Here is a 22,806-nt window from a genome sequence, read left to right as displayed (position 1 = left end):
TTGTGTGTGGTTTTCTAACAGCAGTTCTCATCATCGACAGCGCCGGAGTAACTAACTCTTGGTTGTTACACTCCCCTCAACGTCCTCATCCTCCCGTGTACGAGAATGCTCCGACAGCTCTGAAAACCCCAGCACTTGCTTGACAGTCAAAATACTGAAGGCTATTTCCACCTCACGTCAGCTACAGTTAAACGGGTGTCTGACAGGTTACAGATACACACCATCAAAATTGAAGCCATGCCAGAGGACCAGTTTGCAGAGGCCGAAAAAGTTTTGGAGGAGGTGTTAAAGGAACTGAATAGCCCTTGTAAAGGGGATGACATGGACTACCACCCTGACGATATCAAGGAGGTAAGTTCATGATATCCACTAGCTGCGGGCAGATCAGATAGATCATGAATGCTATGTATGGCACTCGTGGTGACTTCAAATCAAGTGCCCATAGTATGTGCAAAGATGTGTATGGGCTTCGCCTGCCAGCCGACAATATGTGGGACATAACCGTCTCTGAGACGGAGTTCACCAAGGACTGAGTTGTGAATCTCCTCAAGAAGCCTAACTGTGCATTCTTACATGGAGGCATAGGCCGTAATGTGACTTTCCTGTTCATTTAATCTCAAGTTTCTGACACCATACACAGGGTAAATGTCAATACTTCCGACACCTGGCTGTTATCAATATAATCCTTGACATTCTCTACAAGGTGAAGACAGGTCTAGGTCACGTTTTTTCAAGTCAATTAGGTCCCCTCGCTGCGCACGTTACAATCACGTTGGCAGCTACAGCCTTGTATGCGGCGCTCAAGGAACTGAAGACTGGTGTTTTTGAGCCTACCAACTTCTCCGTCAACGCATTCCGTAAATTCTACAAGGAGATGTCTTCACTGATTTTCAATACCATTTTGCAAGACGACGATCTCAAGGAGGACTACCTCGAGTTCCTCACTTTTGTAATTGCCTGTGACATGTCAATGTAAGTTTTTTTTTGTTGTTTATTCTCTTGTATACTTATTCATCTAATGGCCAAACAGGTGTTAATGTTTTTATGTCTCACATAGTCATGCTCTTTTGTTATCTTTTGCTCTCGTTCTGTTGTAGTCTTAGTTCTTGCAATATGATGTTATTTGATAATATCTTATCAGCCTGACTCGTCTAAGATATCTAATCATTATCACAATCTTATTTTTTTTGGCCAACCTCTGTTCCCAAAAGGGATGTTTTATTCTTTCCTCCAATCAGAGGCTTTTCCGACTTTGTACTAGAAGTTCCCTCGGTTATTCGTAAGCGAGAATTTTGGGCTTTGCAGATGACGTCAGCTCATTCCGAAACGGGCCCGTTTCGAAAGGGCACCGTTTTGAAACGAGACGAGACTTTTTTGGCGGGCGACGTTTCAAAACGGTGGCTGCCGAACGGGCCCTAAGTTAGTAAGTTAGCTTCATCATGGTATGCTCAGTCGACTGCTTTTGATGCTGTATTCAGTACTCACTGCGTTTACTTAGACTATATGCACCGACTGTGGAGGCACTGTTATCGAATACGATGCAGCAGCCGGGAATGGGTTTTGCGTTAAATGTGGGACTGTCGTGGAAGAAAATACCATAGTTTCCGAGGTGACTTTCGGAGAAACGTCCGCTGGAGCTGCCATGGTACAGGGCTCTTACGTTGGTCAAGGATCAAGTAAGTGGTCCGATTTTGAATTTACGTGCGCGCTGATTCGAGATATCCCAGCACATGCTAGAATGAACGGTCCATTTGGTAACAGAGGAAGCAGCGAATCTCGCGAGCAAACGATAGCGAATGGCAAGTACTACCTCGTAGCTCATATCACTTACACTTACACTGACGTTTGATGTTTGATATAACAGCTAGCAGGAAAATTCAAAGTTTTGCTGCTGCTCTCCGTCTCTCCGAAGTAGTCAGCTTAGCTGCAACACGACTGTACACCCTTGCAGTAGAACACAAATTTACTAAAGGAAGGAAAAGTCTCAATGTTGCCGCTGTCTGCCTATATGTTGCTTGTCGACAGAAGGAGACGCGTAACTATATGCTAATAGATTTCTCCGACCTTCTTCAAGTGAGTCTATCTCGAGCTTCATTGCAGAAGGAACGCACCTCATGTATTATCAGGTAAATGTGTTCGAGCTTGGCCATACATACCTTCAACTTGTACAGACTCTTAATCTGAAACTGCCTCTCGTGGACCCGTCTCATTACATTTCTCGCTTCGCGGCCCTCCTGGAATTCGGTGAAGAGACTCATAAAGTGGCTACCGATGCTGTTCGCCTCGTTCAGCGCTTTGATAGGGACTGGATGACAAGAGGTCGCCGTCCAGCAGGAATTTGCGGGGCTGCGTTGCTCTTAGCAGCCAGAATGAATAATTTTAGGAGGTCAGTGGAAGAAATCGTTCAAGTAGTTAAGATAGCCGACACGACACTCAAGAAACGACTGGATGAGTTCAAGAAGACCCCTAGTGGTGCACTAACGCTCGCGGATTTCAGGACTGTTTGGCTGGATGACGAGATGGATCCCCCAGCTTTTACGAAGGGGAAGGATAAGGAAGAGAAGGAAAGAGAGGAGACAGAGAATGGCGTGAAAAAGCCGGACAAGGGTAAGAAGGGTGCAAAGGCGAAAAAAACAAGAAAGAGGAAGAAAGTAGAAGATGATGTATCACAAGGCGAAGGGAACGAGGTCATTCCTGTTGGAGAAGAAGTCGAAGGTCAAGCTGGGCACCCTGAAATCGACCCAGCCCTATTCAATCAAGGTATATTAGTCGGAACTATACAACCACCCCCACTTTTTTACCCAGAAGACGACGATGACGATACCTACGCTAACATTGATCCAACTTTGCGCACAATTTCTGATGGCAAGTCAGACTTTCCTTCCGTCATGGACGCTCCACCCATAACACAGATCGATGAAACCGTGGATCAGGCGCTGGTAGAGGAAGTTGCAACATTTTTGCAAAATACACAAGGGTCTCTACTCACTGAAGCGCTGGATGAGGCACAGGAACGTCGCCATGCGCAGTTCACAGCCGTTGATGAACTCCAGGGGTTAGATGAAGAAGAACTTGATCGTTTTCTATTGACAGATGAAGAGGTGAGGATCAAAGAACGTGTGTGGGTGGAGCTCAATCGAGAATACCTGGAAGCTATTGCAGGTAATACAGGCGGGATATTCCTATTCGATCACTCTGCTTACTGTTATTTACTTTCAGCCAAAGGAGAACAACAAGAAACCGGAACCTCTAATAGCAAAAGTCGCAAGGTTCGTATTTTCGCTTTCTTTTAGTTTGCCAACATATTTCGTGCTGTTATATCTTCGGGACGTTGTTACTGATCAACCCTTTACAGCGAAAGAAAACAAACAATAAACCTCGAGATGCGTCTACTCCATCGGGCAGTACTGCCGCGGAGTCGGTGCGCAACCTCATCAAGAAGAATCCGAAATACAGTAAACGGATCAACTACGATGCGCTGAAGGATCTATTCATGGATGGCGGGCCCGTACCAAGGTTAGACGAGAAAGATGACATGTATACTATGGATGACAAGAGCGATGGAGAAGGTATGGTTGTCGTAGAGGAAGAAGGCGGAGGAGTGGGAGTTCAGCGGCGCAAGTTACCTGGAGATCGATCAATAGAAGAGTCGATCGACGCCAATTTGGAGGAAGATGAAGAAGGCAGCGATAAAGGTGACGAACCCCTCGACACGGGGTGGGAGGATGCATATGAACAAGAAGTTTGAGATGTTGACTTTCTGATTTTTCTTATCTTCCTGCGTAATGCGTCTTGTTGGTTACACACGATAGCATCTCATTTCCACAAGCCATTTAGCCCACTTTCTTTGATATTCCTTGAGTGGTAATCTACTCTAAAGCTTGAGGTATTAAGGGGGAGTTAATTTATTATGGGTGTGTGTTTTTATCTCTCCTTCAGTAGTTAAATGATATGATGCTTCTCACCGGCGAACTACCGGTAAATCAAACGTGCAATATTGTAGCGACAGCATATCGCACGTTGTTCAATTAACGCTGACCTGAATTTATAGCCACTTCGTCGAAAATCGAAATACTGATCTGAATGGCCATAGTATACTGGATTGTACTTATGTTAAACCAGCCACGGATCACAATGACTGTGTGATAAAGAATGGTGAGTCTTCAATCATGAAAATGTCAATCCAGTCAGTTGAGTTGACTGGTTTCTCCATTCCCTGTGTCACTAGGAGGGGCGCCCAAAACGCGAACGTGTGACCATCTCGAATCACTATTGGTGCACTTCAAAAATGATGCGGTCCCGACAGCATGAGACTATGGACCTTGACCTGTTCATTACCACATATAGGTATAAATGCTGCGAGAAACTTACTACATGCTCGACAAGGCAACGTATTTACTAAGTACCAAGTCAACAGTATTAAGGTTCCTGGGTGGGGGACCGATCACTTCTATAGCCTTGACCCTCTTCTAACGCTCTTCCAATATGTCCGTCTTCAAAGGTGACTCTAGCATAGAGGTATGCAAACCATCCTTTCATTCCAAGCTTTATCATCGGTTAATCGTGGACGATAGGTTATAACAGTCTTAGCGAATTGTGGAGCGAATATTGGCCAGGCCAGAAACGCCCTCATAATCTACATCGAAAACAAGCAGCAAAAAGGTCGTTCAACTCAGCACATCTTGCAGAAATTAGATACGTTAGAACGAAAGGTTCTTTTTCCTTATTTATAACTGTAAAGTGTGCTTGATAGCTGACTATATATTTAGTTTGTGAAGGACAAAATGCTGCATACTGCTTTTCGTGATGCTCGAGCGGAAACATGTTTACCCAGGTCCCCAATCTTGCCTCTACCGTTGTTTCTACAAGATACGACTCACCATCCTGAAGTTATTGGCTCTATATCTCCCGGTCCGTCTTCTACCGGTCACCCCTCAGGCTCGTCCATGTCTCCCAGCGCGAATGAGAGCAGTTCTCCCGTCGCAATGAAAGACTCAGTCACATTCCCTGAGAGAGATATCCTCGAGGAGGACCGAAACAATTGCATGCCGCTCAGACCAAATCGTAGGTCGGAGGTATCAAATGAACAGAATAGTCTTCCGTTCGGAACTACAGCGCGGAGGCATACAATTGAAAGAGAACAAGGGATTTATTTCGCGAGGCCCGCTGCGAAGCACGGCTCAGCAAACGGTATCAGAGAGGAGCGACGCCTAACAGGTAGTCCTCCTGGAAGGGGAGGGCGTGTTCGAATTTTAGTCCCATCAAGCGAATCAGACATCCAGGTCAGTTCACAGGCTTTTAGATCCTAAATATACTGTTCTATAAAAATGGACTGGTGCAAACTCATCACCCCGAACTTTACTGAAAATTATCGCTTTTATCAGATAACTTCATCAGTAGATGTCGGGTCAAGATATAGTACCTCGTCTCGCTCACCCCGTTCACAAAGCAGCCCGTCTAGCGCTGAATTTTCACCGAAGCTAAATAGGAAGAAGACGGTCATAACACCTAGTCATCATCCACCTCCAACAACTGCTCTGCCACTGATCCCTCCTGTGGCACCAATACCGGCGCCTGCTATCTGATACTATCAACAATTTCACACCTAGGATATACGCCTGCAACGCTCCTCGATATGAAGATATAGAAAGAGTGGACCTTTACAATCTAAGCCAAGTTTTCTTATAGTTTTAACTGTTGCATCCCTCTTCATTCGGCGCTCTGAACATTAGGGTTTATTGCGTCATATATTTATATTTCAGGAGTATATACTAGAATATGGGCTTTGCTTAAGATGTATACAGAGATTCGGTCATCGCACTTTCTAAGTTGTAATTCTTTCTCATTGCTCGTTGGATTCGACCTCGACCTACTGTGGATTTATTCTCACCCCCTGTTGTATTATCCTGCGTATTAACCTATCAGGTGTACAGTACGTGCATACTAGATTTTTGAATGGTTCGCATCTATTATTATCGTTTTGATTTCGAGCTGCGAAAGCCTGGGAAGACATTGTCTGGACCACAGTCAAGTACTATGAAGATTAAACGCCTACTGTCTCCCGCACGACATCGTCTGCGAGGTCACCAGTTGTTACAGCCACTAAGCCTTGAATGCCTAAGAATTAATTTGGTTGAAGTAGAAGAACTCACCCGAGTCACTGGTCAATATGACGCCAGATATAGAATTATGTATTATATCTAATAAGCATACCAAGCATGTCAAAGTTCTCCTTTATAAAGACAAATGATCATAGAGTAAGAATCACTGCCTGATAGAACGTAAACGCATCCAGGGAAGTAAGTGAATGTATACCAACTAGAGTTTGATCGCGCTGAGTGGAGATCTAGGGAAATGCCTAAGAAGAGAGCATCCACATATCGAAGTCACGCTTTTGCTCGAACCAAAGACATGGAGCTCCAATACATTGACAGCTGCTATCGTAGGTTCACGATTCCCTGTGAGCGGGGGGCCAAACACCTGAAGAACACGCTCCCTTGACCTTCGATAGGAATCCGGGTAGTGCATACTGGGCTTATCATTCGCGGCTAGCGCATATTTATGACACCGCCGTGACGAAGCCTAAATGACGACATGTTACAGGTATATCACCACAGAACATAGCACAGCGTTGCCACACCTTTGCACTATGCTCGATGTCTCACAGACCTCACCCTAAGCAGTATCAGTTTGAGGTTGTCGAAAGAAACCGGCTCTGGACATAATCGTGGCAAGTAGTTTGATGACAGAAAACGATACTGATTGAACGACCTGTAAAGCGAGTGTTCGTTTCTCCATATGCACAACTACATATATCGAAATTGCTACACTGCAGATGATAAGCATTTATTATAAATGGGGTAAATGGTATACTGAAAGCGAGATATCAATTTGTTTGACTACTGAGTTACTCCACTTACCGCAGAGCCCTGTTAGTTTTACGACGATGGGAGATTCATTGAGCGAATGGTTCGAGTTCTATCTGAGATTCGCCAGCAATCCTTGGAAGCAACGCGCCTAGTGATCACGAGCCTATCTGCTCTGACTAACACATGAGTAGGATGATATCATTGACAAACTTGCAAGAAACTTGAACGAAGAATGGACTACTTTGATAGCACGCTTTGAAAGCTTGAGCTTCGGCACCTCGTGAGTCCGAGTCGTAATAAGCCAAACAGCTTGAAGCATCAGTCAAGATGCTTGGCACTTGAAAAAAAAGATGTGGGATCCTGTAACGAGCCAGAAAAGTGAATGATATGACCCAGAGAGCTCGTGGCATATTCCAGATAGAAATGTGCTTGTCAGTCCGTAGAGCACTCCAGTTCATAATTCGGATGATTAGCTCTGTCACGGTGTTATCACGCCTTGACCTTTACGCAACTCCAGGTCGCCGCTTGAACTAGAGTTGCCTCAACTTGAAGTGGGTTACAAAATATCAAAATCTCTTATGGATCCACATGGGACATAGGGGAGACCACCGCCAGCGGTGCCAGTGGCACTATCACACTATCAGAAAATGACAGTTACTGGGAAAGATCAGGTGAACTTGGGTTTAGAATGTTCCGCCTTGATCCCATCGAGTCACAACGTTGACCTGCGTTCATATAGTAGCTGATTTCCAATGGGAATTGGAAATCTTGTCTCAAGCCTAGCATTCAACTAGGTCGTGGCAGAGCCTCATCATAAGCCCATTATTATTCTGAACACTAGTACGCATGCGGACAATATCGTGCACCTGTTGCTTATCTCCCTTTCGTAGGACGAGTTCATATTACATCGGATTCGGGGGCTGGGACTGCCAAAATGTATCACTTTGCTTCCGTATCTAGAGTGGGCGGCTTGTTCATGCCCGAGCTATCGCCACCATCTCCAACTGCATTTGATCCAGTAAACTGTGTTCCGACCACCTAGCTGATTACTCTTCTTCGGAGATAAACAAACATTACTCCAATAACGCAGCGACGGGCGATGCAGATCTTGTCTGTTTTTCACCCAAGTCACAAGACGGTACCGCCAAGGTCGGCTCCTCTAACCCCCTAGTTCGATATACTTCTTGAATCTTACGAGCCAATAAGGGTTCACGTACATATTATGCTGCATATAAGCAGGGACTTGCACATATTCATATCCCCTTCATTTCTCTACTCTAAGTTCAAGTCATGGTTTACTTCGCTACCTCTGCAGAGAACTCAAAGACCAGTTACAAGGTCGACCTCTCTCATCATCTCTCGAGAGAGACACGAGCAAGGCAGCCAAATCCAATCAAGACTATATGGAAAATAGCTCAGACCAAAGTAGGAACCATTAACATGGGAAATGGTACGCTCTTTGCTAGGGTATGTAATCTTATGGAGGAATGACGAAAGCTGGTAAATATACAGGAGATCCCCACAACACGTTGTATCCTATCTCTAAAATTGACTTTGTCGTCCCGTCTCTCGACCAACCAAACCCTGTCCAAGCTTGGAAGGAAGGCAATAGTAAAACTGATATAATCAGTTCGTATAAAGACGAGTCTTGCGCCCTGAGTCTCAAGACTGCTTTTGCATATGGAACCGGTGCAGGACTGCAGCAAGTGCGAGGTGTCCTTGCTGACCTCAATAACCGTATTCATTCCCCACCGAATCACACCGTATCCCTCAGTCTGGGCAATGCGGATTCTTTGACAAAGTGCTTCCGATTGTTTGGTGACCCTGGCGACTCGTTTCTTTGCGAGGAGTTTACTTTCTCGCCAATGACCAATGCAGCACTACCTCTGGGAATCAAATGGGAGCCCATCAAGATGGACAAAGGCGGTCTTATACCCGCCGATATGGACAAGATTCTCACTAATTGGGATGAAAGGACGCAAGGAAGGAGGCCACACGTCTTATACACTGTCCCGTAAGTCCCCTCTAATATTCTCTATGTTTACCTAGTTAGACAACTCATCTCGTAATTCAGCTGCTCGCAGAACCCCACAGGAAGCACTCTGCCCTTCGAACGCCGCAAATCAATATATGAAATCGCTCGAAAGTGGGATATAATCATCTTGGAAGATGACCCATATTATTTCCTCCAATATGGATTGAACGTAGATCAATTTATCGTAGAACAGCATGGATTCACGCGTGCTTTAGCAAGCGTTCTACCTCGATCCTTCTTGTCTATGGACTATGACGGGCGTGTGGTTCGGCTGGATAGGTAGGTTTTCCATTCACCACGGAGTATTTTATCATTATCTCATTCTTATCAGCTTCAGCAAAATTGTGGCCCCCGGTATGCGTCTTGGATGGGTTACGGCCAACAATTTTTTTGCCGAAAAGCTTGACTCATTAACGGACTCATCGTCGCAACACCCTCATGGATTCGGGCAGGCCTTCATTGCGGAGCTTCTTGGTGATGGGGGCTGGGGGTTGGATGGGTTCATGAAGTGGACAAAGAGTCTTTGTGACGAGTACCAACGCCGTCGAGACCTGTTTATGGACGTTTTCCGACGTGAAGTCGGTATCAATGGGTTCGCAACCGCCGAAGTACCGAAGTCGGGCATGTTTGTTTGGATTAAGATTAACTTGGAACATCATGCGCGGTATCGCGTCGTGAAGGAATCTAACGGCGACCCTCGCACCAACACGGCTGCCCTGATGGACGAGCTGTTCCGGACATTGTTGGATTCTGGGCTGGTCCTTATACCCGCGTCTACTTTTGCGATCACGGGTTCCTTGAGTCCACCATCGGGAGATTGCATCTTAGACGTGAGTATTTGCATTGACGGAGTTGGAGCGATTGCTGAGCTTCCCCTTTCCATTTTTCAGCGCGTTAACTATTTCAGAGCAACCTTTGTTGGTACCGATGAAACGATCTGTGATGGCCTCAAGATATTCGGGCGTACTATTGAACAATTTTTCTGCTTTTGAGCGGATCCTTGGGCTAATCTCCTTCTGGTGTGATGATGGCAGTATGAAACTGGGGCTTTTTTGGTGTTAGTACCATAGATGTAGATATTATTTCTAGGCGTTGTGCCCTATCATTTCTATAAGCTTGTAAAGAGGATCTAGAAGCCTCAATGTAGTATAATAACTTGTTGATTCTTGAAGCGTAATTATAAGGACCTTACTCTTTCCAACGTTAATTTATTTGTATGAAGTATTTGATAACGATAAGGGAAACCTATTGTATGACAAAGTTCAATAAGTTAAAAGCCCATTTGCTAGGGCTCTTCTGTCAATTCATGAGCACAATGTAACGTCAACAAGTCATATCCAAAGAGGCTGTATTGTGCTGTTATAGTACCGGCTTCCCTGCCATCCCCGCATTGTACGATATGATCCCATGTCAAGCCTGGGGTATAATGACAGAGCGGACATTCGATGATCGTAATATCACCTCTTCCAGCGCCCCTTTCACAGCATCTAAATTGCTCATGTTCACCGAATTCACCGAGCTCGGGCCTTCTAGAGTTCCATTGTCAAACTGCTCTGCCAAGTGATCTAAAACCTTCTTGACTTCGCTGGGACCGACTATGCTAGACTTGAGCCCCTTGAGCGTGAGAGCCTTTGTATACAGCGTTCGCAAATCCAGCGCAAACAGTCCATCTTTGCGATGAACAGCCATGGCGACGACGCGGCCATCACCGTTAGGTGTCATTGTGAAAATCGCGTCGTTGAAGGCGTCCTCGTAACCAGCGCAGTCCAGGAGGACATCTATCTTGTTCTGCAGTCCGGCTTGGGCGATAGCATCACGTATGGGCGTTTTGGAGCCCGATGACAGCTCGATGGGAGTGACAAACGAGGGTACGTTCACGTTTTGCAGAGAGCGATAAGTCCCAAACACCTTTGCGCCCAGATAATTACAGAGCTGAGCAGCCCCTGATCCGATAGCCCCACGAGCGCCTGGCGATAACGATGAGCAAGGTCCGCTGAAATCACAAACACTAAGACCCCGTACCAATGATAATCACGTTATCTCCCTTCCTAACTTGAGCAAGGTTGTCGACTGCGATCCACGCGCAGAGCCAAGGAAGTGTAAGGCTCGCTGCTTTGGCGTGATCGAGGCCCTTGGGTTTGCGGCTCAACGCTGAGATGGGAACTTTGAGATATCTGATGGAATTTGATTTAGGGATATTGGATTGCATTCTATGATTGCGCTACTAACTCTGCGAAGGTACCATCTACGGCAAAGCCTCGATCGCTTCCCGTTCCCCACACTTCGGCACCAAGCCATCGGTGGGACGACTCGTCTGAATCCTTCGAGACTTCGACGACCTTGCCAGAGAAGTCCCGACCTGGAATACGTGGGGTTGTAACAAAAGGGAGCCACCCCTTTATGGCTGCGGTATCAGACTATGATTCACGGCGTTAGTGATGGATGATGGATGGTATCCTGGGGAAAGCGTTATCTAAAGAGAACCCACCCCATTTATGCCAGCAGCCTCCACCCTCACGAGAGCCTCCCCAGAATCGAGCGTTGGTTTGGCCAAATTCGTAAGGACGAGGTTATCAAGAGAACCTGCTGTTGCGAATCTCAGAGCGTTCATGGTAGAATAATTTCGATGATTCAGATGATGTGATAGAATTGTGTTGAATGAATTGCGTCCCACTTGGGGAAGGTTGAGACGCTGCCACGAAAGCTGCATTATAAATGTTTACAATAAGCTCGAGACTTCTTGGATCGCCATCAGCGCTCGGCGTCTCTTCTCTACCATTATCAATCTTCCAGTACAGCCTGCTAGTTAGCGCCTCAAGTTTACGCTATGGAAATCACCCTTACTCACTGGAACAAACTGACCCATTAAGTTTCATCTCACCTTCTCAAAGCCTTCCTGATGTAAATTACCTTCCTCTGATGAAGCTGCATTCACAGCACCATACCTTCCTACAGTATTACTACGCAAATGCTGAATGGACTGGCTCGTAAAACGTGAATACTGATATGTTTGACTCGGACAATAACGAGCGGATTTTGCCGAGCCACTACCTCGATCGTTGATCAGAATAAAACCCTGAACGAGGGTTAAGGTTTATTCGACTTTTAAACAGGCACGGAAGGTTTGATTAGAAGAGAACAGAGAGTACGTGGAACCTACACACACCCTCTCCCCTCTGCATAATCGCGAAATAGAGCACTATCAGTCGCGACTTTTCACTCGGAAATGAAACATGTCGTTGAATTGTGACTGTATCATTCATCCAAATGACGTGCAAAACCACAACATAGTTGTACCCATCGTTGAGACAGGGGGGAGGCGAAACTTCACCAGAGCGCTTTGTGAAATTTGGAAGATTCACATACACTGTTACTCTCTCCAGCTTTCAAGTGAACAGCGAGGGAGGTTATAATATGTTTGGGCTTTCTTCGACGTAAAAGTCAAGGCTTGGTACAAAACAGCAGCTCTTGCAGGACCCAAGAGCCGCTGGTACCAGACATCAGAACGGTTTTCTGCTGTCAATGGAGGTTTATAGATACATGCCCGCCGACTTCTCGAGCTTGGGACGTTCATCGACACTGAGTACAGCGTACCAGTGAAGTAAAGACTCCATTTACACTAGACATCCCGTCGAAGAGATAGCTGAACTTGTAAGCAAGCAATCTGACGCTACTTCACAGCTTTGATACACGTTCCTGAGCCATATCGTAGACTAGACATCGCAACAGCTGGCTCGACCGACACAGTGGTTGGAATTATGATGCCCAGAGGTGGGCTTTGCGTTGATCCTTGAACGCAAAGAGGACTGTATTTCGAGAGAAGTAACCGCGGTTTGAAGATGGAGATAGGATTGCACCATTCTAGGACCCAATTGACTCACTTTGCAAATTTCTAATGATGCGACTTGGCCAAAAAGCGGTACGCACAAAAAGAGTGATTATATTCCGAAGGCCTTGTACGGGTGTCCTTGTGCGGGCGTCCCGCTATTTAGTGCGTTACGTCACAGAGCAACGAGGAATAACCAGCGGAAATAGAAAACGAGATACGTTTTCAAGACGGACGGTATCATTGAGCGGAATCAGTGAGTGGAAGCAGCTTGCGAGTTGATCGGAGCCAAAGGGGTGGCGGCCCTACGGTCCGCTCGATGTCAATGTTGATACCAGAAATCAGTGCACATAGAGATTCCGATGGATCGAACACCACAATCAAATGGAGGGCAACTCGGAGGAAGTGAATCGAAAGTTAAAGTATACAGCTTGCTCTAACCGCCCGGGGGTAGAAGAGGTGGCAAAAGACATCCCAATGGATGTCGATATCAGTGTAACCCACATCGTCCAATGGCTGTTATCGAGAGGCTGTAGTTTCATTTCATGGAGCCATAGTCCCCAAGTGGTTGGGGAGATACGCTGGAATAGATTTGGTGATTCTTCGACGAGATGACACAAAAAGCGGCGAGCCCTCTCCAAATGACTTGGCAAAAATCACTCTATGTGTAAAAGTGGCAGGAAAGCACATGGTGTAACAGAGAAAGCGCTCTGGAGTAGTCACTTTATTTGCTAAAATGTCAATAGCGATGCCGCTGAGGTACAGTCTGCGGATATTGCCGTCTTGCACCGTCAACTCCGAGTAATCGCGGTTGACGTTTTGACACTTGCAGTCCATCTTCGAGTCGTGGCGTGTTGTAAGGCATTCATATCTGGACAGCTCCTAGGTACCGGCGTAAGCATATCGTTAATACCTAAGAAGCTGAAACAGTTGTAGTCGATAGCAAGGCTGATGAGCAAGGTTCCATGGCACCTACTAACACGGGGAGTAATGATATGAGATAACTGCATAAAGCTTAGACCTTGACCAGTTGAACGATGGTTTGACGGGCGGTGGATGACGACCTCCGTGGTTCATGCACATTGTGATCTAGCATCGTGTGACCACAAGCCGAAGTTAGTAAAGATACCAATATTTCATGCTAGACGTACAACATGAATGTTCCGATAGTATCTTGATTATGATAGAATGTCTAGGCTCGGGTTACGATTGAAATTACCACCAACATGGATCGTATCTGAACGTGCATTCAAGTTACTGATAGCGATAGCCTATCCCGATATCAGAGTTATCGAGAACAGGAACCAAATGCTGTGATGTAGCGCTCGGGGAGTAGTAATAAGGCCACGATCAGCCATGAATAAAATGCTATGTGTTAGAATATGGAGATACGAGGTGGAAAAGTGAAATAGAGTTGCCATGGATGTGACTGGACGAGTGAGCCTGGGAATGCGAAAGACAGCCCGACAAACTCGCGATGATGGCGATACTACGCTCGTCCTAGCTTTTGTCAAGATTGCATTTTCAGCTATCATACGGTCCCATACCGCCTTGTGTTGCAAATTCATGCCAGGCGCTCAAGGCCGAGCGTATGATGGGTAAAGGAAAGGCCTACCGTCTTTGGTTCAACGCCGTAAGTACTTGATCGATCGTTAGTGCTCTACCATCACAAAAGTCACTTGCAATTTGAAGCTGCCTCGTTCATACTCGTATGCAATAGCCTAGTCAAGTCTTCTCTGTGGCATGTGAAGAAGAACCTGCCAGAGGCATGGCTTCCAGATTCCTAGTCCGATCTGAACAACTGTCGTTATTTTCGGTACAATGTTTTGCACGGCCCCTCCCGAGTAAAATTGGGATAACGGACGAGTTACCTATCTATCACCAGGGCGTAGCGCGAGTGTGTATACAGTGGAAGTACGCCCTTTTGGCATACGTGTCCGATCTTTGCACACCAATGCATTACAGCCCCATAATGTCTATGTACGGACAAGCCGCTGCAAGAGCACTCGGGTCAGTGGCCTTTACAACGTGTATAAAAGGTGGAGTTCAATCCGAGTCTCTGTTCAAATCGCATCCCAGCTCATTTGCACTCTTAGACGCAGTTGTAGCACCATTTTCCACAACCAAACCTATTCTTCGGAGATCACAATCATCAATGGCCCCAGCCCCGACATCCGTCCCACTTGTATCCCAACCCAATGTCATCAGTGACCTGAAAACAGCGCTTGCTGTCCAAGGTTCAGCCTCTGATCATCCTCGCACTTTGCACCAACTTTTATCCCAAGCTGCTGAACGTTATCCTCTTCAGCAACTCGGCTTCATCTCTTCATCGGCTCACGACTCGTCTATCCAGACAAAGTCATATAGCACCTTCAACCAACATGTCCGTAACTTGGCGCGTGCCTTGACAGACTGGAAGAAGCCCGTCGGTTCTATCGTCGTCGTGTACTTGACAGAGCACGAAGATAACATGGCCGCAGTATGGGCATGTTTACTTGCCGGTTATATCCCCTGCTTGCAGCCTGCGCTCAGTGCTCAGCAGTCTCACAAGGAGGGGCATATTAACCACATCAAGAATTTATTTTTATCTGCGACATGGCTCACAAACGAAATAGGTGCTGAACAAGTGATGTCAGTAGATGGTATAGACATCCACCTCTTCTCAGACCTCAAGTTGGCAGCTGAGGGTTATAACGTTCCTGCCGACTGGGCTGCCGTCGAAGCGAAGCCCGACGACGAAGCCATTTTATTCTTAACATCTGGATCCACTGGTTTCTCGAAGGCAGTAGTGCACACTCACCGAACTATTATTGCCTCTTGCTATGCCAAGGGTCAAAGTTATGGGCTGACTTCGGAGACGAATGTTCTCAATTGTGAGTTACTGAAGTTCCTTACGATAACAGCACTGGATTTTGATGAATTTTGATATAGGGGTCGGGTTTGATCACGTCGCTGGTTCACTCGAGATGCACATAACACCTTTACTTTTCGGGTCATATCAACTTCACGTACATGCATCGACTATTCTATCTGATCCACTCAGTTTCCTTCGTTTGATTGATGACAAGGTAATACAATTTGCCATCTTGAAATCAGACTATACTCATGAACTTCACTAGTCCATCAACATCGCTTTCGCGCCTAACTTCCTGCTCGCAAAACTCGCTCGTGACCTGGAGAAGAGATCTGAGCTGTATGGAGCTTTTGACCTGTCTTCAGTGAAACGCATCAACAGTGGTGGAGAGGCAGTTGTCTCTAAGACTGCGAAAATATTCGTTACTGTACTTAAGGCCTTAGCAAAAGACCCCTCGAAGGTCTCTTTTGTGGTCTCTGCTGGCTTCGGGATGACAGAAACTTGGTAGGCTGATCTCGTTGTTTACTTCGCTACGCACAAGCTCAATGACTACTTATCCAGTGCGGGCTGTATCTATGATCCCATCGATCTCAGCGTCATTAACCCCATGCACGAATTCCTCGACCTTGGTCGCCCTATCCAAGGTTGCGAGATGCGCATTGTAGACCCTGAGGACGGCATCACACTTCGTCCCGACGGCGAGAGCGGTGAACTTCAAGTCCGAGGTCCGATGGTCTTTGCTCGGTACTATAACAACCCCCAAGCCACGTCATCCAGTTTCGTGGAAGGGCGGTGGTACCGGACTGGAGATATCGGAATCATCGAGAAAGGAGTAATGAGGCTCAGTGGCCGCATCAAAGATACCGTCATCGTTCACGGCGTCTCTTACGGCATCCCTGAGCTCGAGACCTATCTGCAGCTCGTCGAGGGTGTTACTCACTCTTTCCTCGCTGCCGCACCATATCGCGCTCCCGGTCAAGAGACAGAAGGATTTGTTGTGTTCTACTCTCCTACTTTCGACCTCAACGAGGAAGATGCTTCGAATAAGCTCGCTGCGACGCACCGTGCTCTTCGTGATATTTCAGTGAAGATGATCACGCTCCCACCTCAGCAAATCATCCCTATCCCCATCGATCAGATGGAGAAGACGACGCTTGGCAAACTTTCAAGGGCACGCCTTCTTACGTTGTTCAAGCAGGGAGAGCTCGCTAAACACATTGCCCGAGCTGATGAGTTGCTCAGCGAAGCCCGTGGTGCTACCTTTGTAGTCCCCGCTACGATCACTGAGACTGCCTTCGCCAAGATCTTTGCCGGTGTATTCAACTTGTCTACAGACGATATCTCCGCGGCTGATAACTTTTTCGAGTTGGGTGGTACTTCTATCGACGTTATCAGGTTAGCGAAACACCATTTTTAAATCTATAGATGTTTCATTGATCATTCAATTATAGATTGAAGCGTGAGGGTGAGACCGTTTTCGGACTTCCCGAGATTCCGATCATCCAGATTCTCAAGCACCCTGTTCTTCGTGACTTGGCCAAATACATCGACGCTCTGGTTTCCAAAGACAACACCCAGCAAGAATATGATCCCATAGTTCCTTTACAGCTTACTGGTAACAAAACGCCCATCTTCTTCGTACACCCGGGTGTGGGCGAAGTGTTGATTTTCGTGAACCTCGCCAAATACTTCCAGAATGAGCGACCTTTCTACGCATTCCGTGCTCGTGGATTTGAGCCTGGCCAGCCTTTCTTTTCCAAGATGGACGAGATGGTGTCTAGCTATGCAGCGGCAATGAAGAGGACGCAGCCCAAGGGTCCATATGCTATCGCCGGGTACAGTTATGGTGGTGTTATCGCCTTTGAGGTAGCGAAGCGTTTGGAAGCTGGTGGTGATGAAGTGAAATTCGTCGGACTTATCAACATTCCACCTCACATCGCAGACCGGATGCACGAAATCGACTGGACGGGTGGAATGCTTAACTTGTCATACTTCTTGGGCCTCGTGTCCAAGCAGGACGCTGATGACCTCGCTCCTACTCTCAGGCCTTTGACGAGGAAGGAGCAGCTGGACGTTGTGTGGAAGCTCTCTCCTCCTGAGCGATTAGTCGAGCTCCAGTTGACACCGGAGAAGCTCGACCACTGGGTAGACATTGCTGGGTCGCTCATCGAGTGTGGCAAGGACTACAACCCCTCAGGCTCTGTTGGTGAGTGACTTGCCTATAGTCTAAAGGAATGCCATCATGTTGACTAATATTATTTTACTTAGCTGTGGCTGATGTTTTCTACGCCATCCCGTTGCGCGGAAGTAAAAGTGATTGGTTGAACAATCAACTCAAACCCTGGTCAGGTTTCAGTCGTACCGAGCCCGCCTTCACGGATGTACCTGGACGTCATTACACACTCATGGACTTTGACCACGTTCCACAATTCCAAAAGATATTCCGTAGTCGTCTTGAAGCCCGTGGAGTTTAGAGGATGGAAATCAAGCCTACATATGTACATGATCCTGTCTTTTGTACAATTCCCAAGTGTTTCATGTCTCATCACTGCTATCTAGATTAATACGAGACTGTTCTGTTAGACTATATTTACTATGTATCTTTTGCCAATGTCATATCTATTCTGGAATGCCCCACAAGTGTGATCAGATCACGTCCCCGCACCAGCACGATGTTGCGGACCGTGTTGACAGCTTTACATCACTTGTTATTATTGTTATCTTTGAAGTGTGATATTAAGTTTTATCCTCGGAGCTCACTGCAAACTTTGGTGGATAGATATAAATAGCTGTTATTTTTATCACAGTTAAAGCAGCAGAAGAACAATGACCCAGTCACACCAAGAAATTTTGTAAGACGATATCTACCCCTCCGGTGTACGTTTACTGAGTGAATCCCGTAATGACGGTGCAGTTATCGATGGGTCCATCCTGACCACCACTCACCTTCAAGCTTGACCAGTCCCATGTACCTGTGGAGGAAAGATGACGATATCAGTTGACATATGCTATACTGAAATGGGGTAGTTTGCATACCAGTGCAAGCCCCAGTACCACAATCAACCGCAACCATATCAACACCGCTCTCGGTGGTCAAGGTTGTCGTTGAACCGCTGAAGTTGATATCCTAGATGAGCCCCTTTTAAGTTAGCGGGGAAAGCGCCACCAGTTGTGAATCTGGGTAGTACTTACGGAAATGTCTGTACCAGTCCCTGGAGTCCCTAGCGATGCAGGGTAGCTCTATCGAAGGCAGGTTAATTGGTTATTATCCCTTTCCATGGTCAAAAAAATGGTTACCTGAGTGATCAGAACACCGTAGTCTGTACAACCTGTAGCTGTGTTTCCCTACATGTGGAAAACCAAGGTTTAAGGAATATCATATGGTGATACAATGCAACTTACAGAGTAGGTGACGTTAGAAACAGTGCTTCCAGTTGCGCTTGCATCAGTCTTAATACGGAATGCTTGTTGACTAACCAACGTTTGCTTAGGTGAATAGTCAGTCAAGGTTGATAAGAGGACAAACCTGTTGACGACGGTATTGCCTGAGATGACAACGCCTGATACGGTCACATCGGACGTGATGGAACCCTGCGATACTTCTGAGCCTATGTTCATATGATGCATACGGTATTATAACTCACGATAGAGATACCGTGCCCTCCGGAGCAATAGTTGTCGCTAAAGACAAGGTTGGTTCCCTTGTTGATGGCAAGACAATCGTCCTAGACAAAGTTCAATTCCTGTGACGACATAGAGGGATAATTATATGGTACCTGATTTAACACAGTGCTAATTAACTCTTGTCAGTAACCAATGTAATTTTAAAGATGCGTAAATCTGACCTCTTCTCGATGACCAAATCGTCGGCGCTGACGTCGAATCCGTCAGTGTTGTGACCTTGCATTCATTGTTAGGATCTATCTCCCAATCGGGATATACGTTATGGTATTAAGCGTACCTGCGGGAAGTCCATTACTTTGGGAGTTCGTAGCGTCACCTTGGGCTAGATAACGTGATGGAAATTAAACCACTCGTGCGAAACAAAGATGTCGAAAGCGTACAGTTATCAACAGTTATGCCAGTCATGGTGAGTGCAGCCGGGTTGGAAACCGAGAAACATTGAGCAGGGGAGTTAACGACGTAGACATCCTGTGAAGAGAATTTGAGAACCAGAATCTACACCAACAACGTGCAGTAACTCACAGACATAGTGCCCGAAATTTCAATCCTATAAGCGTGATTAATAGCCATTTTTTATTTACGCATACAAGCACCTACTTCATCATCGGGTGAGGCTTGGTCGTGCCTCCGTTAGTGCCTAGCCCATCCTGCCCATATGTTAGCGCGGAGACCAAACTTCAATGAGGTTGTGATTACCCAATAGAAAGGTCCTCCGCCATCGAATAGGTAGTTGTTTCCATTGACTAGAAAACTGAATGTCAGTTTCCGCCCACTCGCTTTAAAAGCTCTACTGACACGTGATATCACTTCCTCTGTTATACACACATATCAATGATCAAAGCGCGTGATTCTCAGCAAGAAATCGCTTACTTCACTTCAAACAATGGACCAGCCCAGCTCACATTTCCAAATTGAACGTCGCCATCTGCCATGGGTCACTGAGGGGAGAGCGTGAAAAACTAAGCACTGTAAATACTCACTGACGTTCACCGTGGTACCATCAAGCAGGGATAGCGTGAATGTTTCACCAGCCGGGACCGTGAACGCGTTGATATTGACAGTAGTGCACTCCACAGCAGCAGTCACATCGCTCAACGAGGATATGGTGCCTGTGCAGCTGCTACTGTCCGCAGTAGGGGCAGCGATGGCAAGGGAGGCGAGTAATGCAAATGTCAAGGAAGCAGCCATGTTGAGGAGTATATGCCAAATGCCAGGAGCTTTGGTGAAGATTAATGCTAACATTCTTCCACTCTTTATACCCTGTTATGCTGGTACAGCGGCGGGCCGGTTGCAGTGTGCACGAAGTATCGAGTTTCACAAGTAAAAGCTTCTTGCATTGATTCAAGATGCACGCACCTGACAAATATACAACACATTGGTTGAAAGACCAGGCGGTCCGACGCAACGACAATCCCGCTGCACAGCGTGCATCTGGAGTATAGGTTTGAGAAAAGGTGTCTTTTACTCCTGGAGACAAAAAACTCGCCAGTTAGGAACCGTCCCATTGACAGCGTTATAACGGTACCGAAAGGTGAACAGAATTTCTCTGACGTCAAGAATAGCAGTCATGTGAACGAACTGCAGCGGACATGCGAGAAACATCCGTGGCATTTTGTATATCATCCGAGCTCTTAATTTACCTTGTTCATTCTCAAGGGATTACAAATGCGACGATCGGTTAGGCGAATAGTCAAGCTTACTGAATGGACGGACACGGTAATGCCTGCGAAGATTTTAAATATAATGGATAGGAGAAGCCTTGTTACGCGTAACCATAGCCATCCATCTTGATTATTGCACTGCACCATTATTGCGAGTTGAAATCTGAGAAGTAGCTCAGCTGAAGCACTTGAATCGCTTTCCGTTTGTTGTCGCAGCTTCAAATTCCTACACAGCGGCACTGAATAACGCGGACAAACTAGTAGTAAATGGCACTTCTGGATTGATGCTCACCCGTTGTTAGAACATAGGGCCAGCACAAGAGCGTGAAAAGCATTGAATTAATCTTGAGCTGCCCTGTGCTGAATAAAGAAGCTCGTTGTGTGGAAACCATGTGGATTAACCTTGGACAAGAAGACTGAGGGGAAAATAAGCAAAATTTGCCGGACCGTCTAGGGTACAACACAGACTCCTGAGAAGTAGCCACTGAAATATATCAGAACATTGGTTAAACGCATTTAACCCTGTGAAGAGACAATTTTGTGGGGTCGTGCGTGCTCTGATGTAGTAGAACAGTTTGCGGTGTATATGCGGGAATAATGTTCTGAAGAATAATATTGAAAGTAAAACGGAGCATTCAGGCAGTCATGGGATGAAGAAGCAATCATGAAAAATGACACCGAGGAACCATCCGTCCTCCTAAGACTATGTTTGCATTGACAAAGCTGACGGACTGGGACTCGTGTTAAACGCTAGTCATTCCGAGGCATACCATTCAGAATAAGGACCGGCAGTCGCCTCCATGAGTAAAAAACTCACCAAGAAAAAAAAGATCATTATGCCAAGACACCTTTCGCGATGAGATCTTCTAGCTCTGGTGGGCTGTCAACGGCTGCAGTCATGTGCGCTGTACTATTGCTGTCAACTTGATCCAGCGGCGCTAACTTAGTCTAGCGAGCTAACTTGGGTTCAGGCTAAGCATCTGGAGTAAACCTGTAACCTGAAGAACAAGAAAAAGTTAGGTACGTATAGGAGACGGTCCGGCCGGTCCGTCATTATAATTGACCAACATTACGCATCTACTTACCGTGCGACACCAATAGACCGGAGGCCATACAATTGACATTGGGGTCTAGCTAGGAAATAGCTGGTAACAATTTCTTCCCTCTGGTCACTTATTCTTGTTCAACTCACTTAACAGAACAATAGATTGCACGCCAAAAATTATCGTTGAATTACTTTGATAAAAAGCTGGCGTACAGATAAGTCCGCTGCCTAAAGACTAAAGACCGCATTCATTCAGCATAGACTCAGATTACTGTTGATGATAATTCACCTAAGAATCACGCAAAAATGTGTGCCAATAGCTCTTTGCCAAGGTCTTGAAAGCAAGGAAGCGCCGGAGAGCAAGCTTCCTGTATTCGGTATCCTGCATGCCTGCACTGGCGCGACGATGGTGACCTGAAACGGTGACACACTTGAATACCTCGGTTTCCACAGCAGGGTATGACCCTGTTGCAGCAACGGTGCTCGACGCCTGCGTAACAGGTACCAGATAGTAAGTAGGGCGGGTACCAGACATAGTAATACAAGGAATCGTCATAGATTCGAGTGGATCGAGGCCCCTGCCCTCATATTTATCATTATTGAACTGATATGCTGCTATAGCTTGCGACTTCCGCCTGAGCATCAGTGAGGCCTTGAGTTAACCAAGATCAATAGTATCAGGGTTGGTCGATATAGAAGGCATACACCAGTCTGAGCAGTCGTATTGATTTCGCCACAAATTGTCGGCAGAATGATATACCGAGTAGATAGCATCAGATTGCGCTCTGAGAAACCGAGGTCTCCCTGGTGAAGTCGTTGATAAGACTTTTCT

The 22,806-nt window shown here is 46.3% G+C and overlaps 8 protein-coding genes across 9 annotated transcripts; 4 read left to right on the top strand and 4 right to left on the bottom strand.

Annotated features, from left to right (window-relative positions):
- Nucleotides 1-237: 237 nt before the first annotated feature.
- SERLADRAFT_371381 (uncharacterized protein) lies at nucleotides 238-3,748 on the top strand (the record flags this gene model as incomplete). Its single annotated transcript, XM_007320326.1, has 8 exons — nucleotides 238-351; nucleotides 1,499-1,676; nucleotides 1,728-1,799; nucleotides 1,865-2,073; nucleotides 2,127-2,687; nucleotides 2,913-3,162; nucleotides 3,257-3,261; nucleotides 3,356-3,748. The coding sequence occupies 8 exons, from the start codon at nucleotides 238-240 to the stop codon at nucleotides 3,746-3,748; spliced, it is 1,782 nt and encodes a 593-aa protein (XP_007320388.1).
- A 1,646-nt stretch (nucleotides 3,749-5,394) lies between these two features.
- On the top strand, nucleotides 5,395-5,806 carry SERLADRAFT_471914 (uncharacterized protein; the record flags this gene model as incomplete). Its single annotated transcript, XM_007320325.1, has 1 exon — nucleotides 5,395-5,806. A coding segment is annotated over one exon (191 nt), but the record flags the coding sequence as incomplete, so codon positions are not given.
- A 330-nt stretch (nucleotides 5,807-6,136) lies between these two features.
- Nucleotides 6,137-6,816, bottom strand: SERLADRAFT_450807 (uncharacterized protein; the record flags this gene model as incomplete). Its single annotated transcript, XM_007320324.1, has 2 exons — nucleotides 6,137-6,582; nucleotides 6,641-6,816. One exon carries the CDS (start codon nucleotides 6,526-6,528, stop codon nucleotides 6,319-6,321), a length of 210 nt encoding a protein of 69 aa, XP_007320386.1.
- Nucleotides 6,817-6,949: 133 nt separating this feature from the next.
- On the bottom strand, nucleotides 6,950-7,341 carry SERLADRAFT_471912 (uncharacterized protein; the record flags this gene model as incomplete). Its single annotated transcript, XM_007320323.1, is given in 2 exon segments — nucleotides 6,950-6,992; nucleotides 7,007-7,341. 1 exon segment carries the CDS (start codon nucleotides 7,325-7,327, stop codon nucleotides 7,046-7,048), a length of 282 nt encoding a protein of 93 aa, XP_007320385.1.
- A 369-nt stretch (nucleotides 7,342-7,710) lies between these two features.
- amt1 lies at nucleotides 7,711-10,111 on the top strand (the record flags this gene model as incomplete). 2 transcript variants are annotated; one of them, XM_007320321.1, is made up of 5 exons in its annotated part: nucleotides 7,711-8,319; nucleotides 8,382-8,883; nucleotides 8,944-9,183; nucleotides 9,236-9,734; nucleotides 9,795-10,111. In XM_007320321.1, the coding sequence occupies 5 exons, from the start codon at nucleotides 8,160-8,162 to the stop codon at nucleotides 9,894-9,896; spliced, it is 1,503 nt and encodes a 500-aa protein (XP_007320383.1). The 2 variants fall into 2 exon arrangements, with proteins under 2 accessions (XP_007320383.1, XP_007320384.1); XM_007320322.1 differs by having other exon boundaries at nucleotides 8,160-8,319; nucleotides 9,236-9,896.
- On the bottom strand, nucleotides 10,093-11,520 carry adh2 (alcohol dehydrogenase; the record flags this gene model as incomplete). The annotated part of the gene is made up of 4 exons (XM_007320320.1): nucleotides 10,093-10,871; nucleotides 10,927-11,078; nucleotides 11,134-11,321; nucleotides 11,393-11,520. 4 exons carry the CDS (start codon nucleotides 11,513-11,515, stop codon nucleotides 10,315-10,317), a joined length of 1,020 nt encoding a protein of 339 aa, XP_007320382.1.
- A 3,365-nt stretch (nucleotides 11,521-14,885) lies between these two features.
- Nucleotides 14,886-18,220, top strand: nps3 (putative quinone synthetase; the record flags this gene model as incomplete). Its single annotated transcript, XM_007320319.1, has 6 exons — nucleotides 14,886-15,603; nucleotides 15,662-15,798; nucleotides 15,850-16,088; nucleotides 16,146-16,979; nucleotides 17,036-17,790; nucleotides 17,853-18,220. 6 exons carry the CDS (start codon nucleotides 14,886-14,888, stop codon nucleotides 18,056-18,058), a joined length of 2,889 nt encoding a protein of 962 aa, XP_007320381.1.
- Nucleotides 18,221-18,467: 247 nt separating this feature from the next.
- On the bottom strand, nucleotides 18,468-20,456 carry SERLADRAFT_371376 (glycoside hydrolase family 28 protein; the record flags this gene model as incomplete). The annotated part of the gene is made up of 17 exons (XM_007320318.1): nucleotides 18,468-18,556; nucleotides 18,621-18,711; nucleotides 18,777-18,824; nucleotides 18,882-18,929; nucleotides 18,987-19,056; nucleotides 19,111-19,175; nucleotides 19,229-19,309; nucleotides 19,361-19,376; nucleotides 19,430-19,484; nucleotides 19,546-19,590; nucleotides 19,649-19,736; nucleotides 19,791-19,815; nucleotides 19,866-19,915; nucleotides 19,965-20,011; nucleotides 20,076-20,080; nucleotides 20,139-20,193; nucleotides 20,249-20,456. 17 exons carry the CDS (start codon nucleotides 20,454-20,456, stop codon nucleotides 18,468-18,470), a joined length of 1,086 nt encoding a protein of 361 aa, XP_007320380.1.
- Between the last annotated feature and the right edge of the window lie 2,350 nt (nucleotides 20,457-22,806).

Source organism: Serpula lacrymans (genome assembly GCF_000218685.1).
Source record: "Serpula lacrymans var. lacrymans S7.9 unplaced genomic scaffold SERLAscaffold_9, whole genome shotgun sequence".
NCBI lineage: Eukaryota > Fungi > Basidiomycota > Agaricomycetes > Boletales > Serpulaceae > Serpula > Serpula lacrymans.
The sequence above is the reverse complement of the archived record's forward strand: the minus strand, read 5'-3'. Positions and strand labels throughout refer to the sequence as shown.